This window comes from Sorex araneus (genome assembly GCF_027595985.1).
Source record: "Sorex araneus isolate mSorAra2 chromosome X unlocalized genomic scaffold, mSorAra2.pri SUPER_X_unloc_9, whole genome shotgun sequence".
In the NCBI taxonomy this organism is placed as follows: Eukaryota; Metazoa; Chordata; class Mammalia; order Eulipotyphla; family Soricidae; genus Sorex; species Sorex araneus.
In genome coordinates this window covers 24,846-52,407 of record NW_026570969.1, presented here as the reverse complement: position 1 = coordinate 52,407, position 27,562 = coordinate 24,846, and the positions used below count along the sequence as shown (strand labels likewise).

At 53.3% G+C, this 27,562-nt stretch overlaps 1 protein-coding gene across 1 annotated transcript in view; it reads right to left on the bottom strand.

The window, feature by feature from the left end:
- The window catches only part of LOC101541310 (arylsulfatase L), a 41,218-nt gene extending 15,047 nt beyond the window's left edge, over positions 1 to 26,171 (bottom strand). The window contains 5 exon segments of the mRNA XM_055123635.1: positions 1,163 to 1,285; positions 3,223 to 3,344; positions 4,277 to 4,429; positions 7,526 to 7,575; positions 26,071 to 26,171. Of these exon segments, the coding sequence (XP_054979610.1) occupies positions 1,163 to 1,285; positions 3,223 to 3,344; positions 4,277 to 4,429; positions 7,526 to 7,548 (421 nt within the window). The 5' untranslated portion in view covers positions 7,549 to 7,575; positions 26,071 to 26,171.
- Between the last annotated feature and the right edge of the window lie 1,391 nt (positions 26,172 to 27,562).

The window sequence follows — 27,562 nt, the reverse complement described above, 5'->3', positions numbered from 1 at the left end:
ACCTGGCTCAGAGCTTAAAGCTGACTCTGGCTTGGCAATCAGGGCTGACTCACAGCTCTGTACTCAAGGCTGACTCCTGACTCTGTACTCAAGACTGACTCCTGACTCTGTGCTCAGGGCTGACTCCCGGCTCTGTGTTCAGGGCTCAATCCTGGCTTTAATGCTCAGGGCTGACTCCCAGCTCTGTGCTCAGGGCTGACTCCTGGCTCTGTGCTCATGGCTGACACCAGGCTCTGAGCTCAAGGCTAACTCCTGACTCTGCTCAGGGATGACTTCCGGCTCTGTGCTTAGGGCTGACTCCTGGCTCTGTGCTCAGGGACCACTCCTGTTTCTGTGCTCAGGGCTGACTGCCGGCTCTGTGTTCCGGGCTGACTCCTGGCTCTGTGCTCAGGGCTGACTCCTGGCTCTGTGCTCAAGGCTGACTCCTGACTCTGTGCTCAAGGCTGACTCCTGGCTCTGTGCTCAGGGCTCAGTCCGGGCTTTAACGCTCAGGGCTGACTCCTGGCTCTGTTCTCAGGGCTGACACCCGGCTCTGAACTCAAAGCTGACTCTAGCTTGGTGCTCAGGGCTGACTCACAGCTCTGTACTCAAGGCTGACTCCTGACTCTGTGCTCAGAGCTGACTCCTGGCTCTGTGCTCAGGGCTCACTCCTGGCTCTGTGCTCAGGGCTGACTCCCGGCTCTGTGCTCAGGGCTGACTCCTGGCTCTGTGCTCAGGGCTGACACCCGGCTCTGAACTCAAAGCTGACTCTGGCCTGGTGTTCAGGGCTGACTCACAGCTCTGTACTGAAGACTGACTCCCGGCTCTGTGCTCAGGGCTGACTCCCGGCTCTGTGCTCAGGGCTGACTCCCGGCTCTGTGCTCAGGGCTGACTCCTGCCGTGCTCGGGGACCAAACTCAGTGTTGGAGACAGAACCTGGAAACCCACACTCCAGGCCATCACCGGGGCAGAGTGTCAGAGCCAAGCTTGTGCATTCACGCCCCAGCGCCCCTCCGGCTCTAGAGGTGCCCTGGGGTCCCTACGGGGAGGCGGGGGTTGAACCCAGGCCGGCCGTGAGCCAGGCAAGCGCCCCGCCCACTGTCCCACCCGCCCCGACACGCCACGATGCGTGTCTCCTTTGAATCACGCGTGTTCTGTTGACGCTGCACCAGGGAGCACCTACCTATGAGCCCGGTTTCGTAGCCTTGGTCTTGCAGCAGTTTTGCGAAGGTGACCTCGGTGCTGGGGAGACCCCCCGAGGCTGCAGACCACTGCAGGACGCGGCGTCCCCCGCTGGATACCATGCCTGGGGGGAGAGGGGGTCCCGTGAGCCGCCCTCCGCAGACATCACGCACCAGAGATGATGCTTAGAAGCCCGAGAGTTTTGGGGCTGGAGCCATAGCCCAGCGGGGAGGGCGTTTGCCTTGCGCGCGGCCGACCTGGGTTCGATTCCCAGCATCCCATAGGGTCCCCTGAGCACCGCCAGGAGTCATTCCTGAGTGCAGAGCCAGGAGGAACCCCTGAGCATCGCCGGGTGGGACCCAAAAAAGAAAAAAAAAAAAAGCTTTTGAGGCTGCCATGACCTCTCACAATAATAGAAAATAATTTGGTGTTGGACTAATGAATGTAATAAATTAATGTGAACAAACTTACGAAAATAAAAGTTTAAAAAAAGAACTAATCTGGGGGCTGGAGTGATAGGACAAAAGGGAGGGCGTTTGCCTTGCACGCAGCCAACCCGGGTTCGATTCCCAGCATCCCATAGGGTCCCCTGAGCACCGCCAGGAGTGATTCCTGAGTGCATGAGGCAGGAGTCAGCTCGGAGCATAAATAAAATTTTAAAATAGAATTAGTCTAGGAGCTGGAGTGATAGCACAGCGGGTAGGGTGTTTGCCTTGCACGCAGCCAACCCAGGTTCGATTCCCAGCATCTCATAGGGTCCCCCGAGCACAGCCGGGAGTAATTCCGATGCATGAGGCAGGAGTAAGCCCTGGGCATCGACAGGTGTGACCCAAAAAGCAAAAAAACAAACAAACAAAAACCCCAACAAAAAAACAAAGAACCAAAACAATAGTATAATCATGATAATAAAAAATGGGTGGAGGGGCTGGAGCAATAGCACAGCGGGGAGGGCGTTTGCCTTGCATGCAGCCGACCCCAGTTCGATCCCCGGCATCCCATAGGGTCCCCTGAGCACCGCCAGGAGTAATTCCTGAGTGCAGAGCCAGGAGGAAGCCCTGAGCATCACTGGGTGGGACCCAAAAAGCAAAAAAAAAAAAAAAAAAAGGAGCAGTGGGTTGCTGCCAACCCTCATGACCAGGGTTATGTAGGCAGGTGGACAGGGAGAGGCCCTGGACAATGGAAGCGGTCAGCAAAAATTCTAAGAGGGAAATTCCACGGCTGATCCACTTTCTGGATTCAGATAAGACCTGGAGCAGCAAACCCTGAGGAGACTGGACCCTCCCCATGGAGGAAATTCCTCCAATTCCCTCGGACCCCTCCCTCTACCTCATTAACTTTAGAGATTCAGCCCAAAGAAGCCCATCCCCACCCCCAGCCCCCCTGGCAACCCCCTTAGCAACGGACTCTGACCCTGGGAGAAGCCCCAGGCGGGGGCAGGTGGGAGAAACCCCATCCAGGCCCCTGGGGCCCAGGGAGGGCGCAGACGCTGCCCCAGCCCAGGTGCTGCGTGTGCCCACATGGCCGAGCACGCGTGTCGCCCGCATCTCCCCTCTGGAGACGGGGACGTTCCTGCTTTGCTGTGTGATGCTGGGGTGTGGGTCGGGGTCTCTCCGCCCTCGGGGAAGCCCGGGCTCTCTCTTGAGCACTTTACTCTCTGTCTCTCTCTCTGTGTCTCTCTGTCTCTCTCTCTGTGTCTCTCTTCTCTCTCTCTCCGCCCTCGGGGAAGCCCAGGTTCTCTCTTGAGTGCCTTACTCTCCCTCTCACTGTCTCTCTCTCTCTCTCCCTCTTTTTCTGTCTCTCTCTTCATCTCTCTCTTTCTCTCTCTCTCTCTCTCTCTCTCTCTCTCTCCCTCTGCTCTCTCCCTCCACACCTCCAACCCCCCCCCCCCAAATAAAATCTATTATTTCCCTCCCTGCCCATCTTCTCCCGAAATCCCTTCCTGCGAGGCGAGACCAGCACCCAGCAGCCCTGGGTCCCGGGGGTGGGGCAGAGGCAGATGGGGAGAAAGCGACCTTCTCTCTCCTCCCCCCTCACCCACGCCCCCCGTGGGGCCCCACAGACCTGAGCGCAGGGGGTACCTCCCCGTCAGGAAGGCGGCCCTGCTCGGGGTACAGACCGAGGCGGCCGCCAGGTGCTGGGTGAGCCTCACGCCCTCCTCCGCCAGGCGGTCGATGTTGGGTGTCCTGGGGGAGGAAGCGTGGGTGGGCACTGAGCCAGGAACAGATACCCGCTGCCCCCCACCACCCAAATGCATTCCAGAAGCTTCCGTATCCCACAGGGCATGACGCCCGTTGTCGGAAGCTTCAGACGAAGGCAAGAAGGAAAATGCCAAAGCCACATTCGGTCACATCCTGGGAGTGGCAGGGCAGCGGGAAGGGGTGGCACAGCGTGGAACTCGGGCTCTGCTTGCCCACCCGCCCCTGCCCAGCCCCCTGTCAAGTTCTGCCAGCAGCATCCCCCACACACGTAGAGCCAGAAATACCTTCTGGGCAGCTGGGGGTGACCCTCAAACTCCGGATAAGCCAAAACGAAGCAAAGCAAATATCCACTCGACTCCGTAATAATTCTTCCGTCTTAATTTTTTTTGTTGTTGCTTTTCTTGCTTTGGGGGCCACATCTGGCGATGCTCAGGGCTGACTCCTGGCTCTGCACTCAGGAATTACCCCTGGCGGTGCTCAGGGGACCCTATGGGATGCCGGGGATCGAACCCGGGTCTGCCACGTGCAAGGCAAACGCCCTCCCCGCTGTGCTATTTCTGCAGCCCCAGGAGTAATTCTTGACTGCAGAGGCAGGAGGAAGCCACGTTGTGACTGCGTTACTCGAGCAGGGCGGCTGACCCGGGTTCGATTCCCAGCATCCCAATGGTCCCCTGAGCACCGCCGGGGGTGATTCCTGAGTGAAGAGCCAGGAGTAGCCCCTGTGCATCGCCAGGTATGACCCAAAAAGCAAAAAAAAAAAAAAAAAAAGAAAAGAAAAAAGAAAACAAAACAAAAAAGTAGCCCATTGCGCAGAAGGCAGGGAGGTGGGGAACGTCCCCACGGCCGAAGCCAGATTCCCACTGGTCCTTGTCGGCACAGGGGTGGGGGGGGCCAGGAGGCTGCTCTCTGCCCCTCACCTGAGTGTGGTGTTTCCATAGCAACCGACATCCCCGATGCCCAGGTCATCGGCCATCAGGAGGAGGATGTTCGGGCGGGACCGCTGGGCGTCCCAGCCAGCAGCTGGCCGGAAGCAGCCCAGGAAGCAGCAGAAGGTCAAGGCCAGCCGGCTCCTGAAACACAAGAAGGTTGGTTCATCGCTGCTGTTTCCTTTCGTGAGATTTTAGTTCTTATTTCGGGGGGGGGGGGGGGACGGGGACTGAAGCTGACCGTTCGGGGCGGGGGCGGGGGGGCTTGGGTCTCTGCAGCCCAAGTGTAGCTTGCAGACCTCGAACGATGACCCCTGTCTGGGTCATTGTCTTTGGGGCTTGGTTTCTCCTGGAAATCGCTGGGGTTTGCTGCCCAGAGACAAGTTCTCCAAGACCCAAGATATGCCTGGCAATCTCGTCTCTCTCTCTCTCTCCCTGTCTCTTTCTCTCTCTCTGCCTCCCTCTCTGTCTCTCCCTTACTCTGTGCTTCTTCCTCTCTCCCTCCCTCACTCTCTCCTTCTTCCTCTCTCTCTCTTTTGCTCCCTCTCTCCCTCCCTCACTCTCGTCTTCCTCTTTCTCTCTCCCTCCCTCTCTCCTTCTTCCTCTCTCCCTCCCTCCCTCTCGTCTTCCTCTTTCTCTCTCCCTCACTCTCCTTCTTCCTCTCTCCCTCCCTCACTCTCTCCTTCTTCCTCTTTCTCTGTCCCTCCTTCTTCCTCTCTCCCTCCCTCACTCTCGTCTTCCTCTTTCTCTCTCCCTCACTCTCCTTCTTCCTCTCTCCCTCCCTCTTTCTCTGTCCCTCTCTCCTACTTCCTCTCTCCCTCCCTCACTCTCGTCTTCCTCTTTCTCTCTCCCTTACTCTTCCTCTCTCCCTCCCTCACTCTCTCCTTCTTCCTCTCTCCCTCACTCTTTCTTCCTCTTTCCCTCCCTCATTCTCCTTCTTCCTCTCCTCCCTCTTTCTTCCTCTCTCCCTCACTCTCTCCGTCTTCCTCTCTCTCCCTCATTCTCTCCTTCCTCTCTCTCTCTCCCTCACTCTCTCCTTCTGCCTCTGTCTCTCTCCCTCTCCGCCTCTCCCTCTGTCTCTCTCACCTTCTCTGTCTCTCCCTATCTCTAAATATCTCCCTGTTGTGAAGACAAACCACAGGAATCTATTTAGCTTTCTTACGACTCTTTTTACAGGAGCCGGATTGTAGAATAACTTGTCTATCTGTCCCTGAGCAAGGAATTTGGATACAGGCGCCCCGGGTCGCAAGAAGGGTGGTGGTCAGACCAGATAACCAGACCCATATCACACGACCCATATCACAGGACCCAGAACTGCCCCCAGAACCGGGACATTCCTGAGTATTGGCGCGGATGCTGATCTCTAAGGCCATAGGCTGAGGAGTGATGTCCTTCTAAATGGGTTGGTCAGGAGAGTTTGCAATATGACAAATCTATCGGCTCTGAAAGGCGCGGGCTCTGCTGTGACGGCCGGGGAAGGCCTATCTAAGATCTCCTCTGGGGAAGCTTGGGGCCTTTGCCCAACCTGCTGGCCCTGCGTGTCCGCGTAGGCGGCTGGACCCTGGCTAGCCAGTCTCACAATCAACCCTGCTTGCTGCTTGCAGCCTCCGGAGTCTCTTTGTCGTCATAGGGAGATCTCGATCCGTGCCCTAACAGCTGTCTGTCTCTCCCTCCCGCTGTCTCTGTCTCTGTCTCTGTCTCTGCCCTCACAGTAGTAACTACTCTTGCAGGCAGCTGGAGACCAAGCCCCTGGTAATTAGCTTTGGGGTAATGATAAACCTTAAGGACAAGAAATTGGGGCTGGAGCGATAGCACAGCAATGGGGAGGGCGTTTCCCTGGCACGGGGCTGACCCGGGTTCGATCCCCAGCATCCCATAGGGTCCCCCGAGCACCGCCAGGAGTCATTCCCGAGTGCAGAGCCAGGAGGAAGCCCTGAGCATCACCAGGTGTGACACAAGCAGCAAAAATAAATAAATAAATAAATAAATAAAAACAACCAAGAAATTGCCCAGCCCTGAAGCAGCTCCAAGGCCCGAAGACCTGTATCCCTTGGTGTTGTTGTACAACATCTCACAATCTCAGCCCTAGCTAGTCTTGGCTGTAAACATTGTTTCTCTGTTCCTGTTACTGTAACTGATGCTGCTTCCGGTCCTGGAACTGACTTTGATACTGTTTCCCTGGACTGAGCTAATTTGCATATCCTGCCTCTGTGGCGGAATATCATTGGTTGGAACATCAAGCTAGTTAGTAAAACACCAGAGATAGTTTGTGATCCTCTGTAAAATATTTCTTTCACATGCACATCTCAATGCCTCAGACCGCCTGACCAGACCTTACTGCAACACTTTGGAGATGCAAACCCTGAGGTCTCTGGGGAAACTGAGGCAAGGTCCACACACAGCCTGTTCTGCCGAGGAGCTACAGGATTTAATCAGGCTTGAGAGTTGATTAGGAAAGCGCATTCCGCTTGGGCAGGCCGGGAGCACTCAGTCCCCTTGGGGGCTGGGCCAGCCTAGGTTGTTTTTTTCACTCCCTGCAAATTCCTGGGCTTTGCTCAGAAATAGGGAATTCACAATTGTGCTATCTTAAAACTCTGCCCCAGAGCGTCAACATTCAGGGAGGGAGAAGGGCGATCCCTCAGGCTGGCTGATGGCCAGGGAGACTCCAAGCACCCTGTGGATTCTTTTTTGTCATATTGTCCACTCCAAAGGAACACAAACATCCTTTACAAAGGTTGACCTGGGGCTGAATTGATAGCACAGCTTGCAGGTAGCTGAGAGTTTGATTGGCATCCCACAGGGTCCAGGAGCACTTAGGAATTAATTCCTGAGTGCACAGACAGAGCATCGCCTTCAGGAGCACTTAGGAATTAATTCCTGAGTGCACAGACAGAGCATCGCCTTCTATGACCCCAAAAGCAAAAAATACAAATTAATAAAAATTTTTTAAAAAGTATTAGGGGCTGGAGTGATAGCCCAGCGGGGAGGGCGTTTGCCTTGCACGCGGCCAACCCGGGTTCGATTCCCAGCATCCCATAGGGTCCCCAGAGCACCACCAAGAGTGATTCCTGAGTGCAGAGCCAGGAGTAACCCCTGTGCATAGCCGGGTGTCACGCCCCCCCCAAAAAAAGTGTTAGCTTCCGCAGGGGTCAATCCCTTGAGGACTGGGGGCGGGAGACACATCCATGGTGACTCCAGGACACAGACAGGCAAGCGAAGGGCATGTAGGAACTCTCTTACCCGCTGGACTTTCGCCGGGGCATGTTCTTCCTCTCTGTTCCTGCAACACACTGAGGGGAAAAGAAAGGTTCATTAGGGGGGCTGGAGCGACAGCACAGCGGGGAGGGCGTTTGCCTTGCACGCGGCAGACCCAGGTTCGATTCCCAGCATCCCATAGGGTCCCCTGAGCACCGCCAGGAGTCATTCCTGAGTGCAGAGCCAGGAGAAACCCCTGAGCATCGCCGGGTGGGACCCAAAAAGAAGAAAAAAAAAAAGGAAAGGTTCATTAGGACGCAGCAGAGCGAGGGCAAGTCATGGAGTCGGCAAGTGCCTGAGCGGACGGGAACCTGGGTTGTGGCTGGCGCTTTCCAGAGAATCTTTTTTTGGTCGCTGCAAGTCCAGCTTTTGCAAGCCCTGGACGGTTCTTCAATGAAATTGTGCAACGGGGAGCTAAGACTCAGGCCCACCCTGGGGGCAGGTGAGGCTAAAAATGATACAGGGGGCTCCTGTGAGGCGGGGAGGAGAGAGACGGTCACTTTCTCCCCATCCGCCTCTGCCCCCTGGGACCCGGGTTACTGTGTTCCTGTCTCGCCTCCCAGAAAGGAATTTCAGGAGTAGAGGAGCAGTGAAATGACACAGATTTTATTTGGAGGGCTTCTGAACATGGGAGAGAGAGGGAGGGAGAGAGAGACAGAGAGACAGAGACAGAAACAGAGACAGAGAGAGGGAGGAGAAAGAGAGGGAGGGAGAGAGAGAAAAAGACAGGGAGAGGGAGAGGAAGAGGAAGAGAGGGAGAGATGGAGGGAGGGAGAGAGAGAGGGAGGAGATAGAGAGGAGACAAGAAGAGAAAGAGAGGAAAGAGTGATGAGAAAGAGAGGAGGAGGAGGAGGGGAGAGAGAGATAGGACAGCAATAGCACAGCGGGGAGGGCGTTTGACTTGCATGCGGCTGACTCGGGTTTGATTCCCAGCATCCCATATGTTCCTCCTCTGAGCACCGCCAGGAGTAATTTCTGAGTGCAGAGTGTGACCCAGAAAGCAAAAAAATAAGAAAAAGAGAGAAAGAGAAAGAGAGGAGGAGGAGAGGGAGAGAGAGAGGGGGGGGAACAGGAGGAGACAGGCAGGGAAGGAAATAGATTTTATTTGGAGGGTTCGAAGGGAAGGAGGGGGAGAGAGAGAGAGACAGACAGAGAGAGGGAGAGAGAGACAGAGAGACGGAGACGGAGACAGAGAGACACAGAGAGAGACAGAGGCAGAGAAACAGAGACAAAGAGACAGAGAGACAGAGACAGTAATGTGCTCAAGAGAGAGCCCAGGCTTCCCCGAGGGCAGAGAGACCCCGACACACACCCCAGCATCACACAGCAAAGCACGAACGTCCCCGTCTCCAGAGGGGAGATGCGGGCGACACGCGTGCTCGGCCACGTGGGCACACGCAGCACCTGGGCTGGGGCAGCGTCTGCGCCCTCCCTGGGCCCCAGGGGCCTGGATGGGGTTTCTCCCACCTGCCCCCGCCTGGGGCTTCTCCCCGGGTCAGAGTCCGTTGCTAAGGGGGTTGCCAGGGGGGCTGGGGGTGGGGATGGGCTTCTTGGAAATTCCTTTCCTGGCCTTGGGGTCCTGCGGGGGGGCTTCTCTGGGAGTGGCTGTGGGTGGGTGAGGGGCTGCCCAGGCCTGAGTTCCTGGTTTCTGCAAGGGGGGTGGGCAGCTTCAAGGCTTTTCTTGACCTCCCAGGACATTTAGTGCCATCAACTTGGGAGGGGCCGCCCCTACCTGCCTGCCAACACCAACCGCAGGTACCAGGTTGGTGATTGGGACATAGGCAGGTGGACAGGGAGAGGCCGTGGGCAATAAACCGGTCAGCAAAAATTCTAAAAGGGAAATTCCACGGCTGATCCACTTTCTGGATTCAGATAAGACCTTGAGCAGCAAACCCTGAGGAGACTGGACCCTCCCCATGGAGGAAATTCCTCCAATTCCCTCGGACCCCTCCCTCCACCTCATTAACTTTAGAGATTCGGCCCAAAGAAGCCCATCCCCACCCCCAGCCCCCCTGGCAACCGCCCCTGGCAACCGCCCCTGGCAACTGCCCCAGGCGGGGGCAGGTGGGAGAAACCCCATCCAGGCCCCTGGGGCCCAGGGAGGGCGCAGACGCTGCCCCAGCCCAGGTGCTGCATGTGCCCACGTGGCCGAGCACGCGTGTCGCCCGCATCTCCCCTCTGGAGACGGGGCCGTTCGTGCTTTCCTGTGTGATGCTGGGGTGTGTGTCGGGGTCTCTCCGCCCTCGGGGAAGCCCGGGCTCTCTCTTGAGCACTTTACTCTCTCTGTCTCTCTCTCTCTCTGTCTCTCCGCCCTCGGGGAAGCCCGGGTTCTCTCTTGAGCATCTCTCTCTCTCTGTCTCTCTATGTCTCTGTCTCTGTCTCTCCACCCTCGGGGAAGCCTGGGTTCTCTCTTGAGAGCGTTCCCCTCTTTCACCCTCTCCCCCTCCACACCTTCGAACCGTCCAAATAAAATCTGTTTTGGGGCTGGAGTGATAGCACAGCGGGGAGGGCGCTTGCCTTGCACGCGGCCGACCCGGGTTCGATTCCCGGCATCCCATATGGTCCCCTGAGCACTGCCAGGGGTGTTTCCTGAGTGCAGAGCCAGGAGTGACCCCTGTGCATTGCTGGGTGTGACCCAAAAAGCAATAAATAAATAAATAAATAAATAAAATAAAATAAAATAAAATCTGTTTCCTCACTGCCCGTCTCCTCCTGAAATTCCTTTCTGCCTGGCATTAGCCGTTCCTCAATGGGGCTCAGCCCCGTACCCCATGTGAGGTACTCTGAGACCTTTCCACAGTGCTCTTCCTCGAAGTCTCATTCCTCTTCTCACTCGGCAGAGACCCCAGGGTCCCTCTCATCCATCTTTGGGGGGCAAGCACTGAACCCCCCGTCTTGGCAGCACAGCTGTTTGTTCTTCTGGAATATTCTAACTCAGGAGCATTGGGTGGGGGCCAGGGGGAGGCGGGGACCCCACAAGCTCTTTGCACGGAGCTCTGAGCTGCCAGTTCCCCACAGTCTCTATTTTACTGAATTCATTCATTCATTCATTCATTCATTCATTCATTTCTGCTCGCCAGGTAGGTGTGTGAACGGAGCCCGCCGGGGCAGACCTGCAGAAATCTCGGTAGCTCTGAGCACTAGATTCGGGGCTGGAGCACTGTGAGAGATGCAGTAATTCGCCTGAGGCATCTGAGAGATTCCAGGAGACGGGAAATCTCTGCGGGCAGGAGGCAGGGAGGCCGCGGACACAAAGCGCCAAACGCCAGTGACCGCTTGGCCATGAAGTCTCGGTACACGGGCCCCGGGGCCTGCAGACAGCCGGGTTGGTCCCTGCGGACGGACAGTGAGGGGAGGCACTGGGAGGCCGAATGCCAAGTCACCTTCTGTCTCCCTCTCTGTCTCTCCGTCTCTCTTTCTGCCTTTCTCTCCCTTCTGTCTCCTCCCTTTCCTCTCTGTCTCTATCTATCCATCTCTCCTCTTCCTCTCCCTGTCCCTCTATCTCTCCATCTCTCTGCCTTTTCTGTCTCTCTTCTCTCTCCCTCCTTTCCTTTCTCCCTCTATCTCTCCATCTCTCTTCTCTTCTCCCTTCCTCTTTCCCTTCCTGTCTCTCCCTCTCCCTCTATCCTCCATCTTTCTCCCTTTCTCTCCCTTCTGCCTCCCTCCTTTCTTCTTCGCCTCTATTTCTCCATCTCCCTTCTCTTCCTCTCCCTTCCTGTCTCTCCCTCTCCCTCTATCTCTCCATCTCTTTCTCCCGTTCTCTCCTTCCTTTCCTCTCTGCCTCTAGCTCTCCATCTCCCGTCTCTTCCTCTCTTACTGTCTCTCCCTCTATTTCTCCATCTCTTTCTCCCTTTCTCTCCCTTCTGTCTCCCTCCTTTCCTCTCTGCCTCTATCTCTCCATCTCTTTTCTCTTCCTCTCTCCCTGTCTCTCCCTCTCTCTCCTTCCTTTCCTCTCTGCCTCTATATCTCCATCTCCCTTCACTTCCTCTTCCCTTCCTGTCTCTCCCTCTCCCTCTATCTCTCCATCTCCCTTTCTCTCCTTCCTTTCCTCTCTGCCTCTATCTCTCCATCTCTCTTCTCTTCCTCTCCCTTCCTCTCCCCCGTCCTGTCTCTCCCTCTCTCCCTTCTTTTCTCTCCCTCTCTCTTGCTCTCTCCCTCTTTTTCTCCCTTCCTCTCTCCCTCCCTCCCCACCCCTGCTCTCTCTCTCTCACACACACACACACACACACACACACACACACACACACACACACACGAGAAAGCTTGACTTTCCCCCTGGCCAGCTGCCAGGAAGGGACCCATTTTTGACTTCCGGCAAATTCCAGGGCTCTTTCCGGCACACAGGGGGTTAACCGCCCAGCAACAGAAAATTCAGCCCCGGAGTTGAAGCCTACCCGGGGACTCCGATATAGGGCAATAATCCCCGAGGCCGGCCCCATCCTTTCTCCGGGACATTCCAGCCCAGAGACAAAATGCAAAGGGACCGATTTCCATTTCAAAGCGTCCCCCGGGCCAACCCTAACCTTTAACCCCAGGCATTCTCCGGAGCACAAAGATCCTGTTTTCCTGAAGAAACCTCACCCCCCCCCCGGAAAAAAAGGCCTCGCTTTCAGGGTCCTGGACAAAGTTACCCCCAGGCGGGGAAGCCTCCTTCCTCGGTGCTTCCCAGGTCTGAGTCTGAGCATCTGCAGGAGAATTTTCACGCTTGAAAATAGGGAAGACCCGGGGAATCCTGAACGGACAGAACTCGGCCAGCCCCGCGCCAACCACACACACACACACAAACTCACACACACACCCTGTATTTCACCAAGTAATTATCATCATCACTAGCTACCTCTGGCATCTCTCTGTCTCTCTCTCTCACACACACACACATACACACACACACACACACACACACACCCTGTATTTCACCAAGTAATTATCATCACTGGCTACCTCTGACATCTCTCTCTCTCTCTCTCTCTCACACACACACACACACCCCTGTATTTCACCAAATAATTATCATCATCACTAGCTACCTCTGGCATCTCTCTCTCTCTCTCTCCCCCCACCATATATTTCACTAAATAATCATTGCTAATGGGCTGGAGAGATAGCGCACAGCACATAGGGCGTTTGCCTTGCACGTGGCCGACCCGGGTTCGATTCCTCCGTCCCTCTCGGAGAGCCCGGCAAGCTCCCGAGAGTCTCCCGCCCGCACGGCAGAGCCTGGCAAGCTCCCCGTGGCGTCTTCGAGATGCCAAACACAGTCACGACAAGTCTCACCGTGGAGACGTGACTGGCGTCCGATCAATAAAATCGATGAACCAAGGGATGACAGTGCCAATCGTTGTCAATATTAAGCTCAGGCATCTCTCACACACACAGAGCCTGTATTTCACCAAATAGTTGTCCCCCTCATTACTACATAGCTCTGGCATATCTGTCTCTCTGTCTCTCTCTCTCTCTCTCACACACACACACACACACACACACGCACACACAAACCCTTGCATTTCTCTGTCTCTCTCACACACACACCCTTGCATTTCATCAAATAATCACACACACACACACACACACCCTTGAATTTCACAAAATAATCACACACACACACACACCCTTGCATTTCTCTCTGTCTCTCTCTGTGTCTGTCTCTGACACACACACCCTTGCATTTCATCAAATAATCACACACACACACACACACCCTTGAATTTCACAAAATAATCACACACACACACACCCTTGCATTTCTCTCTGTCTCTCTCTGTGTCTGTCTCTGACACACACACCCCCTTGCATTTCACCAAATAATCACACACACACACACCCTTGCATGTCTCTCTGTGTCTCACACACACACCCCCTTGCATTTCATCAAATAATCACACACACCCTTGCATTTCATCAAATAATCACACACACCCCCTTGCATTTCACCAAATAAACACACACACCCACACACACCCTTACCCTTGCATTTCACCAACTAATCTTCCCTCTCACGCTTTTGTTTTTTCCAGCCCCCCCAAACTGATTTATCACCACAAAAAGAAGCAGCTATACCCCAAGGGCCACACCCCACTTTTTTGTTTTCCCAGAAAAGAAAGAAAAGAACCGGGCCAGCGGGAACCCCCCGGCGATTCTGCGGTACTCCCGGAGCCCTCCCTGACCGCTTCCCTCCCCACAGCCCCCTCATCTGCAACCCTTCCCACCTGGGGCCAGCCATGGGTGCTTTTCAGATTTTTTTTTTTTTTGCTTTGGGGTCCCACCCGGCGATGCTCAGGGGTTGCTCCTGGCTCTGTGCTCAGGAATTACTCCTGGCGGTGCTCAGGGGACCCTATGGGATATTGGGACTCGAACCCGGGTCGGCCGCGTGCAAGGCAAATGCCCTACCTGCTGTGCTATCGCTCCAGCCCCCAAGGGTGCATTTCTGCTGCACTGGGGGTTCCTTTGATTGGGGTTGGGGGGTCACTGTAGGGGGCGCGCCCTTTGACACTGCTCCCCTGCCCTTTCATTCTTTTTTTTTTTTTTACTTTTTGGGTCCCACCCAGCGATGCTCAGGGGTCCCTCCTGGCTCTGCACTCAGGAATCACCCCTGGCGGTGCTCAGGGGACCCTATGGGATGCTGGGAATCAAACCCGGGTCGGCCGCGTGCCAGGCCAACGCCCTCCCCGCTGTGCTATCGCTCCAGCCCCCTTCTTCTTTTTTTTTTTTTATTGGCCTTTCATTCTTCCATACTCACGTGCTCAAATCCAGCCACGTCCGCACCGGGGCAGATGCCCGGCCCTCTGACAAGGCTACAGGCTTTGGCTTCTTTTTTTTTGTGGCTGTTGTTTTCTTTTTTCTAAGCACCCGCCTCAGGTTATCTTGGTGGATTCCGAGGCTGTCCCAGTCGGTTCTGAGCTGGGGGTTAGCACAGGGGGGGTCCTGAGCGCCTTCAAGCTGTGGCCTCAACCCCCGCACTGCAAAAAAAAAAAAACAAAAAACACAAAAAACCAAGAAGCCAAAATAGGAGTGGGCGGTGGGCTTTAGCAGGGTGGGGGGGTGGTCCAGCGCCCTGGGTCCAAGGTGACCTTGCTAGGGTTACTCCAACCTGCCCCAGCGGGGGCGGAGGTCAGAGTCCGTTGCTAAGGAGGTTGGAGGTGGGGGGTGGGAGTGGGGGGTGGGCTTCTTTGAGATTTCCTTCCTGGCCTTTGTTTCCCTGCTGGACCCTCAGTGGGGGGAGGGGGTTGTCCCAGCCCCCTCGGGGTCCCTTTCCGGAGCCAGGTGAGGGTCTTCTTATCAGGCCTGAGTTCCTGTTTTCCCGCAAGGTCCCCACCTGCCAGCGGGAGACACTAGGACACAGCCCCCCGGGGGGTTAGCAGAAGGCTCGCAGACTTTGGTACCGCCTCCTCCTGAGACCCCACCTGGCTTTGCTGCATTCTGTGGCTTTCTGCGGAATTCCTTGGAAGGACTCAGGGCAGGAGAGCGGATAAAAGGAGGCTGCAAAAGCAACTCCTGCTTTAGTGCTCCTTGCTGGGTCAGTCCTCTCGCCCGCGTTCACTCTGCACCTCCCACCGATTTATCCATCGCCCGCAGGACGCCAGGCGCCCGAACTCGAGGCCTGAAGGTGAGGGCGGGGTGCATGGGAAAGGGGGGTTAGGAGGGGTTGCCTTGGACCGGGTCGCTCGAGCCTGTCTGGACGTCCTAAATTCTCTGGCCGGGGCAGCTGGTTGGTCGTTGAAAACCAGTGACACGTTGCCTCCAGCAGAGGCTGCCTAAGTATCGTGCCTGGCTGGAGCGAGAGCACAGCGGGGAGGGCGTTTGCCTTGCACGCGGCCGACCCGGGTTCGATTCCTCCGTCCCTCTCGGAGAGCACCCGGCAAGCTCCCGAGAGTCTCCCGCCCGCATGGCAGAGCCTGGCAAGCTCCCCGGGGCGTCTCCGAGATGCCAAACACAGTCACGACAAGTCTCGCCGTGGAGACGTGACTGGGGTCAGCCTCCCTCCTTCCCCTCTTCCTCTCCATCCACCCCCTTTCCAGCCATCCCTTATGAGCAAGCGTAGAAATGATAATTATTGAGGCTGGAGCGATAGCACAGCGGGGAGGGCGTTGTTGGCCTTGTACACGGCCGACCCGGGTTCGAATCCCAGCATCCCATAAGGGTCCCCTGAGCACCGCCAGGGGTGATTCCTGAGTGCATGAGCCAGGAGTAGCCCCTGTGCATTGCCGGGTGTGACCCCCCCAAAAAAAGATAATTAATTTTGTCAGAATAGTTCAGGACAGATGGGCCCAGTGGTCCACAGGGGGGGCTGGGTCGGATAGAGGGTTCCAAAAATGAGTCCCATCCTGACGTTTTTGCCAGCAAAGAACTGCAGAGGCTGAGGTGGGGTATGGGTGGGATAGCAGTGTGGCACTATGGCACTGTTGTCCTGCTGTTCATTGATTTTTGCCCAAGTGGGCGTTAGGCACGTCTCCGTTTGTTGCGACTGTGTTTGGCGTATCCAGTACGCCAGGGGGAGCTTGCCGGGCTCTCAGAGGGATAGAGGAGTCGAACCCTTCACCCACTTCTTTCTAAGGAAATCTCTTTTGATCTTTCTTCCTTTCCTTTTTTTTTTTTTTTTTTTTTTTTTTTGCTTTTTGGGTCACACCCAGCAATGCACAGGGGTCACTCCTGGCTCGTGCACGCAGGAATCTCCCCTGGCGGTGCTCAGGGGACCCTATGGGATGCTGGGATTCGAACCCGGGTCGGCGGCGGTGCAAGGCAGACGCCCTCCCCGCCGTGCTATCGCTCCAGCCCCTCTTTTGATCTTTTTTTCAGATCCCGAAGACCCATGGGTGGACCGGATAAGAGACTGTGTTGGGTCAGACCCCCCTCAAGGCCATACATCACAACGGAGAGGTCCAGGTTCCAAGAAGCAGCCGGCACGGCCCGTGGAAGAGAGGGAAGAGCCTCAGGAATTGGAGGCGTGGAGCCCATGGCCGAGTTTGTGATGGGGGAGGACGAGACGAGAAAGCGCCAGCTTGGGTATGTATGTTTTTGAGTCCCTTCAGTGCTCTGGAGCCGGTTGGCTACATATCTCCTTGACATAGAGCGGCTGAAAAGTAGATCCTGTGACCGTCTGAACTCAGAAGAACAACCCATTGTCCTGTTGTTCACTGATTTTGCCCAAGCGGGCGTTAGTCACGTCTCCGTTGTGAGACTTGTTGCGACTGTGTTTGGCCTATCCAATACGCCACGGGGAGGGGCTCTCTGAGAGGGATAGAGCAGTCGAACCCGGGTCGGCCGTGTGCAAGGCAAAACGCCGTCTCCCCTAGGCTGTCTCGTCTCGCTCCAGCCCCGAGACACAACAACCTTCTTCACACAGTTCCTCCTGAGGAAATCTCTCTTGATCTTTTTTCAGATCCCAACAACCCATGGGTGGGACGGATAAGAAAATGTTTTTCGTCAGAACCCACCCGAAGCCGGACATCACAGCGGAGAGGTCCGGGTTCAAAGGAGCAGCCACCGGCACGGCCGGTGGAGGAGCGGAAAGAGCGTCCGGAATCGGAGGCACGGAGCCCATGGCCTCGTTTGTGATGGCAGAGAACGAGATGAGAATGCGCCAGCTGGGGTACTCCTTAGAGGCCATGAAAGTGCTCTCGAGCCGGCTGGCCACGTACCACCTCGACCTGGAGCGGCTGAACCGCAGATCCTGTGACCTCCTGAACATGCTCAACCGGATGAAGCTCTCGGAAGACAACGGCCGGCCGCTCGGGGCCCTCAGTGGGGCACTGCCCGTGTCCACCTCCACGCCTGAGCGCAGCGCCCCCCCGCCCGCCGTTCCTCCCTACTGGGACTCCAGCTCAGACTCCGAATTATCCGACTAGACAACAACAGGTCCTTGGCCCAGAGATCAAGTCCTGGAAAACAACTTAAGGACGGAAAGAAAGAAAGGAAGCGTGTTAGGATGGAGATTCGATCGATTTTAAACAACTTTTAAGGCAATGCTGGAGTTTCCAGTGCTCCTGACCCCCCAATGTTTGGGACTCGGGTTCTAAAACTACTGGACGACAACAGACTGGGAATTTCTCTCTTCAGGCGTAAGCAGGCTGCATCAGATCGTTCTGTCATTTCCAGTTATTTGTTCTCTCTTGAAAATTTGGCTGAGGCTAATAATTTGATTTTTCCCCCCCTTGACTCTCGCTAAGGCAGCCTTGGAGAGTCCCCAATATGGACCATTTAAATTCTGGCGGAAAGAGGAAGACAAAGACGCTGCTAGGAAAAATAGCTGTCGGGATGTGGGCTGGATATTTCAGGTCAAAAATATCAGGTATTGGGGGGGGGGCTAGAGCGAATAGCACAGCGGGGAGGGGGTTTGCCTTGCACATGGCCAACCCGGGTTCGATTCCCAGCATCCCAAAGTAAAGTTTTTTCCTTTTTTTTTCTTCATAAACATTGGCAGCTCAACTGTTTTCTTAGGCTTATATCAGAGTTTGGTTAAAAACTAAGGGCCTCTTTCTGTGTCTGAAAGCATGTTTGTTTGTTTGTTTTTCTTTTTGGGGCCCACCCAGCGATGCACAGAGGTTCCTCCTGGCTCTGCACGCAGGAATGACTCCTGGTGGTGCTCAGGGGACCCTATGGGATGCTGGGAATCGAACCCGGGTCTGCCGCGTGCAAGGCAGACGCCCTCCCCGCTGTGCTCTCGCTCCAGCCCCACATTTTCTTTTTCTTGTGGAATTGTAAAAAGCATCTGGTGAACTGAAATAATTAAGGTATGAGAACTTTAAAAATTAGGTCAAAGTCGATTTTCTCATGTTCCATAAAAACTGATGGTTCAAGGCCCTATGCTGTCATGCCCGTGTACTTACTTGTTTCTACCTGCGTTGGATAACCAGGAGTTGTTTCGGTTTAGTTTCTATAGTTGTAAAATTGCTTCGAAACTTACCTTACCAGTGTTCTATTTGATCTCTGAGGCTGTTTGGAAATTTCTAGAGTTGTTTAGCGAAGAGTTATGATGGGTTAGAACAGCCCCTTTGGGTTGAATGGTTTCTGAGAATAGAAAATCCCATGGAAAATAACTAGTCAACTTTAATTTTTCTTTTTTTTTTTTTTTTTTTTTTGCTTTTTGGGTCACACCCGGCGATGCTCAGGGGTCCCTCCTGGCTCTGCACTCAGGAATCACTCCTGGCCATGCTCAGGGGACCCTATGGGATGCTGGGAATCGGATCTGGTCCAGTATGTGAAAATGCACGCTATTATGATAACTGTATTTCCTGCAAGGCTTTGTCCCCAGGTATTGACCTATTCCACAAGTGTGAAATCCGTAGTGCTTCATGAGTGATTTAGTCCGTTGGTATCTGTTCTTCCTAGAAATCAGAATTCTAAAGGTGTCTCCTAGTTAATTCCTCACGTGAAGTGAACCTTTTTTTGCCCAGTCAATGTATGTTGTAGGAACTTTTAGTTGTGAGCATCTTTAAAGCTTTTTTTTTTTTCTTTAAAGCTTTTTGAATATTGATAGAATGATGGAACGCTATTGAAAGGATACTTCAGAATACATTTTTGCCATGTTAAATGAGATGATGAGCAATTGTGTCCAAACTTGGGACGGTCATATTGTACTAAGTTCAGTAAAATGAGGCAGAAAGATGAGATGAAGATATCATCAGTGGGAAAAAGGAAAGGAATCCTGTTAAAGTGAAGTAAGTTGGCTTTGAAACGAGATGTTACGGGACTGAATGATTCTGTAGAAGTTTGAAATTTTTCTTTTTCTTTTTCGGTCACACCTGGCGATGCACAGGGGTCACTCTTGGCTCTACACTCAGGACTTAACTCCCCCGGCAGTGCTCAGCGGACTATATGGGATGCTGGGAATTGAACCCAGGTCGGCCACGTGCCAGGCAAACGCCCTCCCCGCTGTGCTATGGAACTGACCAAAAGTGTATTGTTAAAAGTTTGAATTACATCTGCAGAATTGTTCTAGTTCCTTTTTGGTAAGATCTATGGAAAAGATATTGGACAGATTATCTGGGCTCTGGTTACAGTGCTCGTAGATAATCAAGTTCTTCAAAAAGTTGCAGGAAATTAAGGATTGTTCAACATGGGATGAAATGAATTAGACAGGTTAAACGGTACACTGGACTCCTGGCACAGTGCTCTGAGATGTATCATAATACTAAATTGTATTCTGTATTGTATTGTATTCTGCATTTTTTTTTTTTTTTTGCTTTTTGGGTCACACCTGGTGGTGCACAGGGGTTCCTCCTGGCTCTGCACTCAGGAATCACCCCTGGTGGGGCTGAGGGGACCCAATGGGATGCTGGGATTCGAACCCGGGTCGGCCGCGTGCAAGGCAGACGCTCTCCCCGCTGTGCTATCGCTCCAGCCCCTAAATTGTATGCTTTTTAATCTCTGCAGATTTTAGCTTCTTTTGACTAGGACCCACAGCACACCGGGTGTATTACATCACATTGTGAGTAAAGTGAAACACTTGCTTTTCTCTGTACCTTCAGTATGTTTTTGATGCTTCGTGGCACTGTGTGGGTTTGCATAAATCCAGATAAAATTCCTTCCTCTCTGTCACAGGTTCCTACCCCTCATGCAGAAGGAGAAAAACCAGTTATGGGACCTCAAAGCCGTCTTCCGGGGAAACAGTCAAGGGATTGGTCTAAATGTCAGGAGCAGGTATTTCAACAGACACTGACCCTCTGAGGTTTGTAGATTAATTTTTACAGCTGTAAAAAACAGCTGTCAATTCCATCATGAGATTAACTCCTCATTTAGAGAATATTTCCTCTAAGCCAGGACCCTGCAGAAGGTAATAGATGGGGGCTGGAGCGATACAAGTAGGGCGTTTGCCTTGCATGCGGCCGACATGGGTTCGATTCCCAGCATCCCATACATAGGGTTCCCCGAGCACCACCCGGAGTCATTCCTGAGTACATGAGCCAAGAGTAACCCCTGTACATCTCTGGGTGTGACCCCCCGAAAAAAATTTTAATGGGGCTGGAGCGATAGCACAGCGGGGAGGGTGTTTGCCTTGCACGCGGCTGAGCCGGGTTCGATTCCCGGCATCCCATAGGGTCCCCTGAGCACCGCCAGGAGTCATTCCTGAGTGCAGAGCCAGGAGTAACCCCTGGGCATCGCCGGGTGTGGCCCAAAAAGAAAAAAAAATTATTTTGGTTCGACAGCTACTACTCCAACTCAGCCTTGAAGAAGGAAGTGTAGGCTAGAGTGTATGACCTCTCTCTCTTCAGTCACCATTGGCCCTACAGGTGTGAAGGCCCAGCTCCATGCGTGACTACAAGCCACACTACCACAGTGAACACAGTGGGCGGTCTGGCCTGAATTCGGGGGACGAGGGACTGGCCACCTGCAAGGTCCTTACTTACACCAGGGTCCTGCCCAGACTCACAGCTCTGAAGGTGGATGGAGCCAAGACCTGGGTCCATGTTTCACATGTCATAGCTGCCTCCCTCCTTTTGGCCTTCCTGGACAAGGGGAGACCACCCCACGCGGGAAAGGGCACGGGTTATTCTGTTTCTGCATGCTTGCAGTGACCACTGCAAAGTGAGTTATTTGCCGGCCCCCGTTTTGGCACTTGGTCCTCTTTGATTCCTGAGACAAGTAGAATTAGCCTGGATGGGTGCTGGTTATGCCCCAAGCTGGCGCCTGTGTTTGTTTGTTGAGGGACTTGGCTTGCTTGTAATCCCCACGTAACCCCTTCCTTGTCTCCTTCCTACTTTTCCCAACTCCACTCCCCCTTGAGTTGTGTTTCAGGGGAAAGATCGTGCCACAGGAGTATTGATCAATGAGGGAGCTAGGAAAGTCAAGTTGTCACCCTGATCCCTACTCCCCTGAGATTTTGCAGTGCTTCCGCTTTTGCTCCTGACCCTGGGTTTCTGCATCCTGAGTAAGTTGGTGGCTCTTGCTAAAGGCAGGCTAGACACAGTGCAGGCATCAGAAGGTTCCTCTTAGGAGTAACTAAAGGGGGGGATGTGAGGACCCTCTTCACTGGAGAACTGTCAGGCTCTGAAGTGACTTAGAAACTAGAAACTAGCTCATTTCCGGTAGGCACGGGGGAAAAGCAGAAAAACCAGATAGTTGTCACAAAGATTAGGTCCCCGAGATAAAGGTTACATAATCTCTGGATTCTGATTGTCAGGATGTGGACTGGGTATTGTGGGCCAAAGATACTGTGTTGTATGTATGGATAATGGAAAACTGCGAGGAATGCGTACTTGCTAAAGTAAAAGTTTTAAGCTGGGGGTTTTGGTGGTGGAGTGTGCACTGGTGGAGGGATGGGTGTTTGATCGTATGACTGATGATGCTCAAACAAGAACGCTTTGTGACTGTATCTCACGGTGAATCAATAAAAAGGGGGGGGAATAATAATAAAGTTAACATTCTGAATAAAAAAGTAATGTGGAGTCTGTGCTCAATTCAATCAGCTTCAACAGTGGCTGAATAAATAGCAGTATTCCTTCTTTACTAAGAGAAATGAAAGTATAAGATCTTGCTCTATCTAGTGCTGGGGTCCTTGTTGAAAACCTACTGTGTCGGGCAAATGCAGGGACCCCCGATAGCTGGAAATAAAGCCTCACTGTGACTTGGCATTATCATGTGAGTCCTTTATCTTTAATGCAGTCTCACTCCTCTCTCTCTCTCCCTCCCTCTCTCTCTCCCTCCCTCCCTCCTCCCTCTCCCTCTCTCTCTCTCTCTCTCTCTCTCTCTCTCTCTCTCTCTCTCTCTCTCTCTCCTCTCTCTCCCCACACCCAGACCTGAAAGAAAAAAAATCCTGGGGCTTGTTGCCCTTGCACGTGGCCGACCCAGGTTTGATTCCCAGCATCCCAATCCCATAAGGGCCCCCTGAGCACCTCCAGGGGTGGGCTGATAGGGGGTGCCCAGGGGCTGAAGGTGAAAGGAAAGGAGGAGGGTTTTAAAAAAAAAAGGATGAAGCAAGGGGAGGAGGAGAAAAGGAAGAGGAGAAAAATTCAGTCGACTTAATAGCTGAGTAAGTAGCAGTACTCTGGCACATTATAGAAGGAAAGAGAAGGGAGAGGTTTTGGAGGAGGAGAAAGCCAGAACCTGGACTTTTTTTTTTTTTTTTTCCTTTTCGGGTCCCACCCGGCGATGCTCAGGGGTTCCTCCTGGCTCTGCACTCAGGAATTCCTCCTGGCGGTGCTGGGGGACCCTGTGGGATGCTGGGAGTCAAACCTGGGTCGACTGTGTGTGCAAGGCCAACGCCCTCCCCGCTGTGCTATCGCTCCAGCCCTCAACCTGGACTTGTGACAGGCCCCCCCCTGCCTAAATTATGGCATCACTGTATCACTGTCATCCCGTTGCTCATTGATGGGCTCGAGCGGGCGCCAGTCACGTCTCCATGGTGAGACTTGCTGTGACTGTGTTTGGCATCTCGGAGACGCCACGGGGAGCTTGCCAGGCTCTGCCGGGCGGGCGGGAGACTCTTGGGAGCTTGCCGGGCTCTCCGAGAGGGGCGGAGGAATCGAACCCGGGTTGGCCAGTGCCTGTGCCGTAGCAAACGCCCTCCCCGCAGGGCTATCGATCCACCACAAATAATGGTGTACAGGGGGCTGGAGTGATAGCACAGCGGGTAGGGTGTTTGCCTTGCACACGGCCGACCCGGGTTCGAATCCCAGCACCGCCAGGGGTGATTCCTGAGTGCATGAGCCAGGAGTGACCCCTGTGCATCGCCGGGTGTGACCCCCCCCCAAAAAAAAATTATGGTGTAAGGCAGCCTTATGTTAAGCTTGACTGCCCCAGAATCTGACTTTCCATGGTTCTGAGTTCAAAACAAAGCTTTTTTGGCGGCCCCAATGGCTGCATAGTGGTCCCCAACGCCCAGTGTGGCTATGAATTAATTAGCAGGAGAATGATTTTATTGCTTGTCTTGCAAGAGGCAAACCTAAATTCCATCCCAGGTGTGCCCCATAGGGTCCCCTGAGCACTGTCAGGAGTAATTCCTGAGTGCAGAACCAGCAGGAACCCCTGAGCACTGCTGGGTGTGCAGACGGCAACCCCCACCCCCTGGAAAATAAATACCAGATGTCCTAACTGCATTGCACTATATAGCTAGACCAGGCTAGCTGTCCTAATTATATTATGATTTAAAAATACATTGGAGCAATTGTCTACACCGCATTACATTGTGTAACTCTATCAGACTCCTAAATGATATGATGATATAAAAATGCACCAGAGCAATTGTTTCCACTGCCTTGAAATGTGTAAATGTGTCAGAATCCTCAATTATGTGATGATATAAAAAATGCGCCAGAGCAATTGTTTTCACTGCCTTGAAATGTATAAAATGTGTCAGGCTCCTAAATTATGTGATGAAATAAAAACGCATCAGAATAATTGTTTCCACGGCCTTGCAATGTATAAATGTATCAGACTCCTAAATTATGTGATGCTATAAGAATGCATGAGAGCAGTTGAATTCACTGCATTACATCGTATAAATCTATCAGACCCCTAAATTATGTGATAATAGAAGAATGTATCAGAGAACTTGTCTTCACTGCATTACATTGTATAAATCTATCAGGTTCCTAAATTTTGTGATGATATAAGAATGCATCAGAGAAATTTTCTTCACTGCATTGCATCGTATAAATCTATCCAATTCCTAAATTATACGATGATATAAAAATGCGTCAGAGAAATTGTCTGCACTGCGTTACATCGTAGAAATGTATCAGAATCCCAAAGTATGTGATGATATAAAAACGCAACAGAAACTGTGTTTACTGCATTACATTGTATAAATGTATCAGACTCCTAAATTATGTGATGATGTAAGAATGCATGAGAGCAGTTGTCTTCACTTCATTACATTGTATAAATCTATCAGGTTCCTAAATTATGTGATGATATAAAAATGCATCAGAGAAGTTGTATAAATCTATCAGATTCATAAATTATACGATGTTATAAAGATGCATCCGAGAAATTGTCTACACTGCATCACATCGTAGAAATGTATCAGCATCCTAAATTATGTGATGATATAAAAACGCAACGGAGAAATTGTGTTTACTGCATTACATTGTAGAAATGTATCAGACTCCTAAATTATGTGATGATATAAGAATGTATCAGAGCAATATCCTTCACTGCACTACATCATATACATGTATCAGACTTATAAATTATAGGACCTAAAGATGCATCGAGGTAATTATTATCACTGCCTTGCAATGCATAAATGTATCCGACTCCTAAATTATGTGATGATATAAGAATGAATGAGAGCAGTTGTCTTCACTTCATTACATTGTATAAATCTATCAGGCTCCTAAATTATGTGATGATATAAAAATGCATCAGAGAAGTTGTATAAATCTATCAGATTCTTAAATTATATGATGTTATAAAAATGCATCCGAGAAATTGTCTACACTGCATCACATCGTAGGAATGTATCAGAATGCTAAATTATGTGATGATATAAAAATGCAACAAATTGTGTTTACTGCATTACATTGTATAAATGTATCACACTCCGAAACTATGTGACGATACGGAAGTGCATCGGAGTAATTGTTTTCACTGCCTTGCACTGCATCAATGTATCCGGCCAGAGATAACAGTATCAGGCAGGGCAGCTGCCCTACTTGTGAGAGGCGCCCAGCCACGTGTTGCAAGGATGCTGCCACTTACACGTGTATCAAACTCACTTCCCTGTGGCAGACAGAGCCCAGCGCCGTGCCGTGCTGTGTGCACAGAACTGGGCGCAGGGGGATGTGAATTTGGAGAGGGCGGAAGACCGCCATCGGAGAGGAAAGGACAATAAAAACGGGGAGCTCTAGAACCCTTTCCTGCACCCCACGGAGGGAATTAGTGATCCCCAATAGCGCCCGGGTGAGAGAATTCCGACCCCCCTCCACCAATCAAAACAGCCAAAAAGGAAGTTTACACTCTGGCTTCCTGCCTCCCACCCCCGACGACGGGTCCTGCAAGTCAGAGATCAGGAATTCCAAGACACCGGAGGTGTTGGCTTGTCTCCCCAGGCGTCCGAGGGCCAGCCGCCCCCCACACCCCTGCCGGCCCGCTGCCCCATTCTTCAGAGCTCAGGCCCAGAGAGAACCAGGGAAGCTGTTGCAATAGGAACCCCCCTCCCCGTCCCCCACCATCACGGACCCCAAATGCTGCCCAGTCTGCCGTGCCCCCGTGAGCGAGTCTGTTTTCTGTAAACCCCCCCCCCCCCCACTGCAAACACCACCTTCTCCGCACCCTCCCCTATCCCAGAGGCGGGGCTGGGGGTCCCCAATCCAGCCAGCTTTTTCCCCCCTGCTGCTCCAAGCATCTGCTCACCTCCAACATTGGCCCCTACTCTGAAACACCTTTCGTGGCCACAGAAGCAGCCACGGATGGTGCCACAGATAGCAGCCTTCTCCCCTGCCCCCCAAGCAAGCAGCATTGCGAGTGCCAGCAGGGCATGCCTCCTCCAGGCTGCCTGCCAGGGTTACGGCAGGGATGCCCCGGGGGAAGTGGCTCCCTTACTTGCTGGCAGGTCCTGGTCAGCCAGCAGCTGCGTGCAGCTCTGTGCCTACCTGCCGCCGGCTCCCTCCAAGCTGGACGCTGCCCTGGCCGCAAGCTGGCCAAACAGCCGAGCCGGCCAGACAATGCACGTCTGTGTCTGGTGACTGGTGAGTCCTCGTCGTCGGGACACCGAGTTCCGCTGCCGTGCCCAGCGCAGGCCAGGAAGTGACCAGAGCCAGCTGGCCCAGGGCTGCAGCCTGCCTGCAAGACGGGCTCACACACACAGGGACAAACATCACAGGGCCAGAAGCAACACCCCCCCACCCCTTGCCCACCCCGCAGGGCTGCCCCGGGAGCAAACACAAGTGGCTTTGATTCCGCCAGCACCCAGGGGGGGGGCTGACCTGTGCTGGGGGGTCCATTCCGTTCCGAGGAGCCCGTTTTCGGCCACGTTTGCAGCATGGCCCCAGCAGCCGCCTCTTTCTTTCATCTCTCTCCGCGGCCGGCTCAGGAATCCTTTTTCCAAAAGCGGGCGAAAAGGCATAGCTGTGGTTACATGCCTTCAAAGGACGGTTCGGTTTGGAGATTCCAAGAGGGAGAAAAAAAAAAAAAAAGCTTCTGAGTCTGTTGAATTTTGTGCAATCCCCCTCTCCCCCCTGGCTGATGGAAATTGTGATTTTTTTTTATTGTTAAAAAAATTTATTTTATTTTATTTTTGCTTTTTGGGTCCCACCCGGCGATGCACAGGGGTTCCTCCTGGGCTCTGCACTCAGGAATGACTCCTGGCGGTGCTCAGGGGACCATAGGGGATGCTGGGATTTGAACCCGGGTCGGCCGCGTGCAAGGCAAACGCCCTCCCCGCTGTGCTATAGCTCCAGCCTCTAAAAAAAATAATTTTTGAGGGGGTCAGAGCAATACAGTGGGCCGAGCGTTTGCCTTGCACGTGGCTGACCTGAGTTAGGGTCCGAGTCTCATCCAAGGCAGAGCAGTCTGGCCCAGACCCTGGTTCCTGGGCACACTTTATGGCATGTCAATCAGCAATGTTGGCAGTTTCCCCAAGCGTTGTGAGTTAATTGGTCAGGCCCACCTGCTGGGCCCAGAGATATCTTACTGATCACTGGACTCACTTGGGGCTGCAGTGATAGCACAGCGGGGAGGGCGTTTGCCTTGCAGGGGGCCGACCCGGGTTGGATTCCCAGCATCCCATAGGGTCCCCTGAGCACCGCCAGGAGTAATTCCTGAGTGCAGAGCCAGGAGGGACCCCTGAGCATCGCCGGGTGTGACCCAAAAAGAAAAGAAAAAAAAAAAAGAACCATAGGACTGGCTAGAAGCCTGGCTAGAAGGGAACAGCTTGGGCCAAGGGCAGCCTCAGGGAATTCTTTGCGGAGGGAGAAGGGGAAAATAGAAACTTTGGGGGCAGGATCTGCGCCCTCCCTGGGCCCAATGGGCCTAGATGGGGTCTCTCCCACCTGCCCCCAACTGGGGCTTCTCCCCAGGTCAGAGTCCGTTGCTAAGGGGGCTGCCAAGGGGGCTGGGAGTGGGGGTGGGCTTCTTGGAAATTCC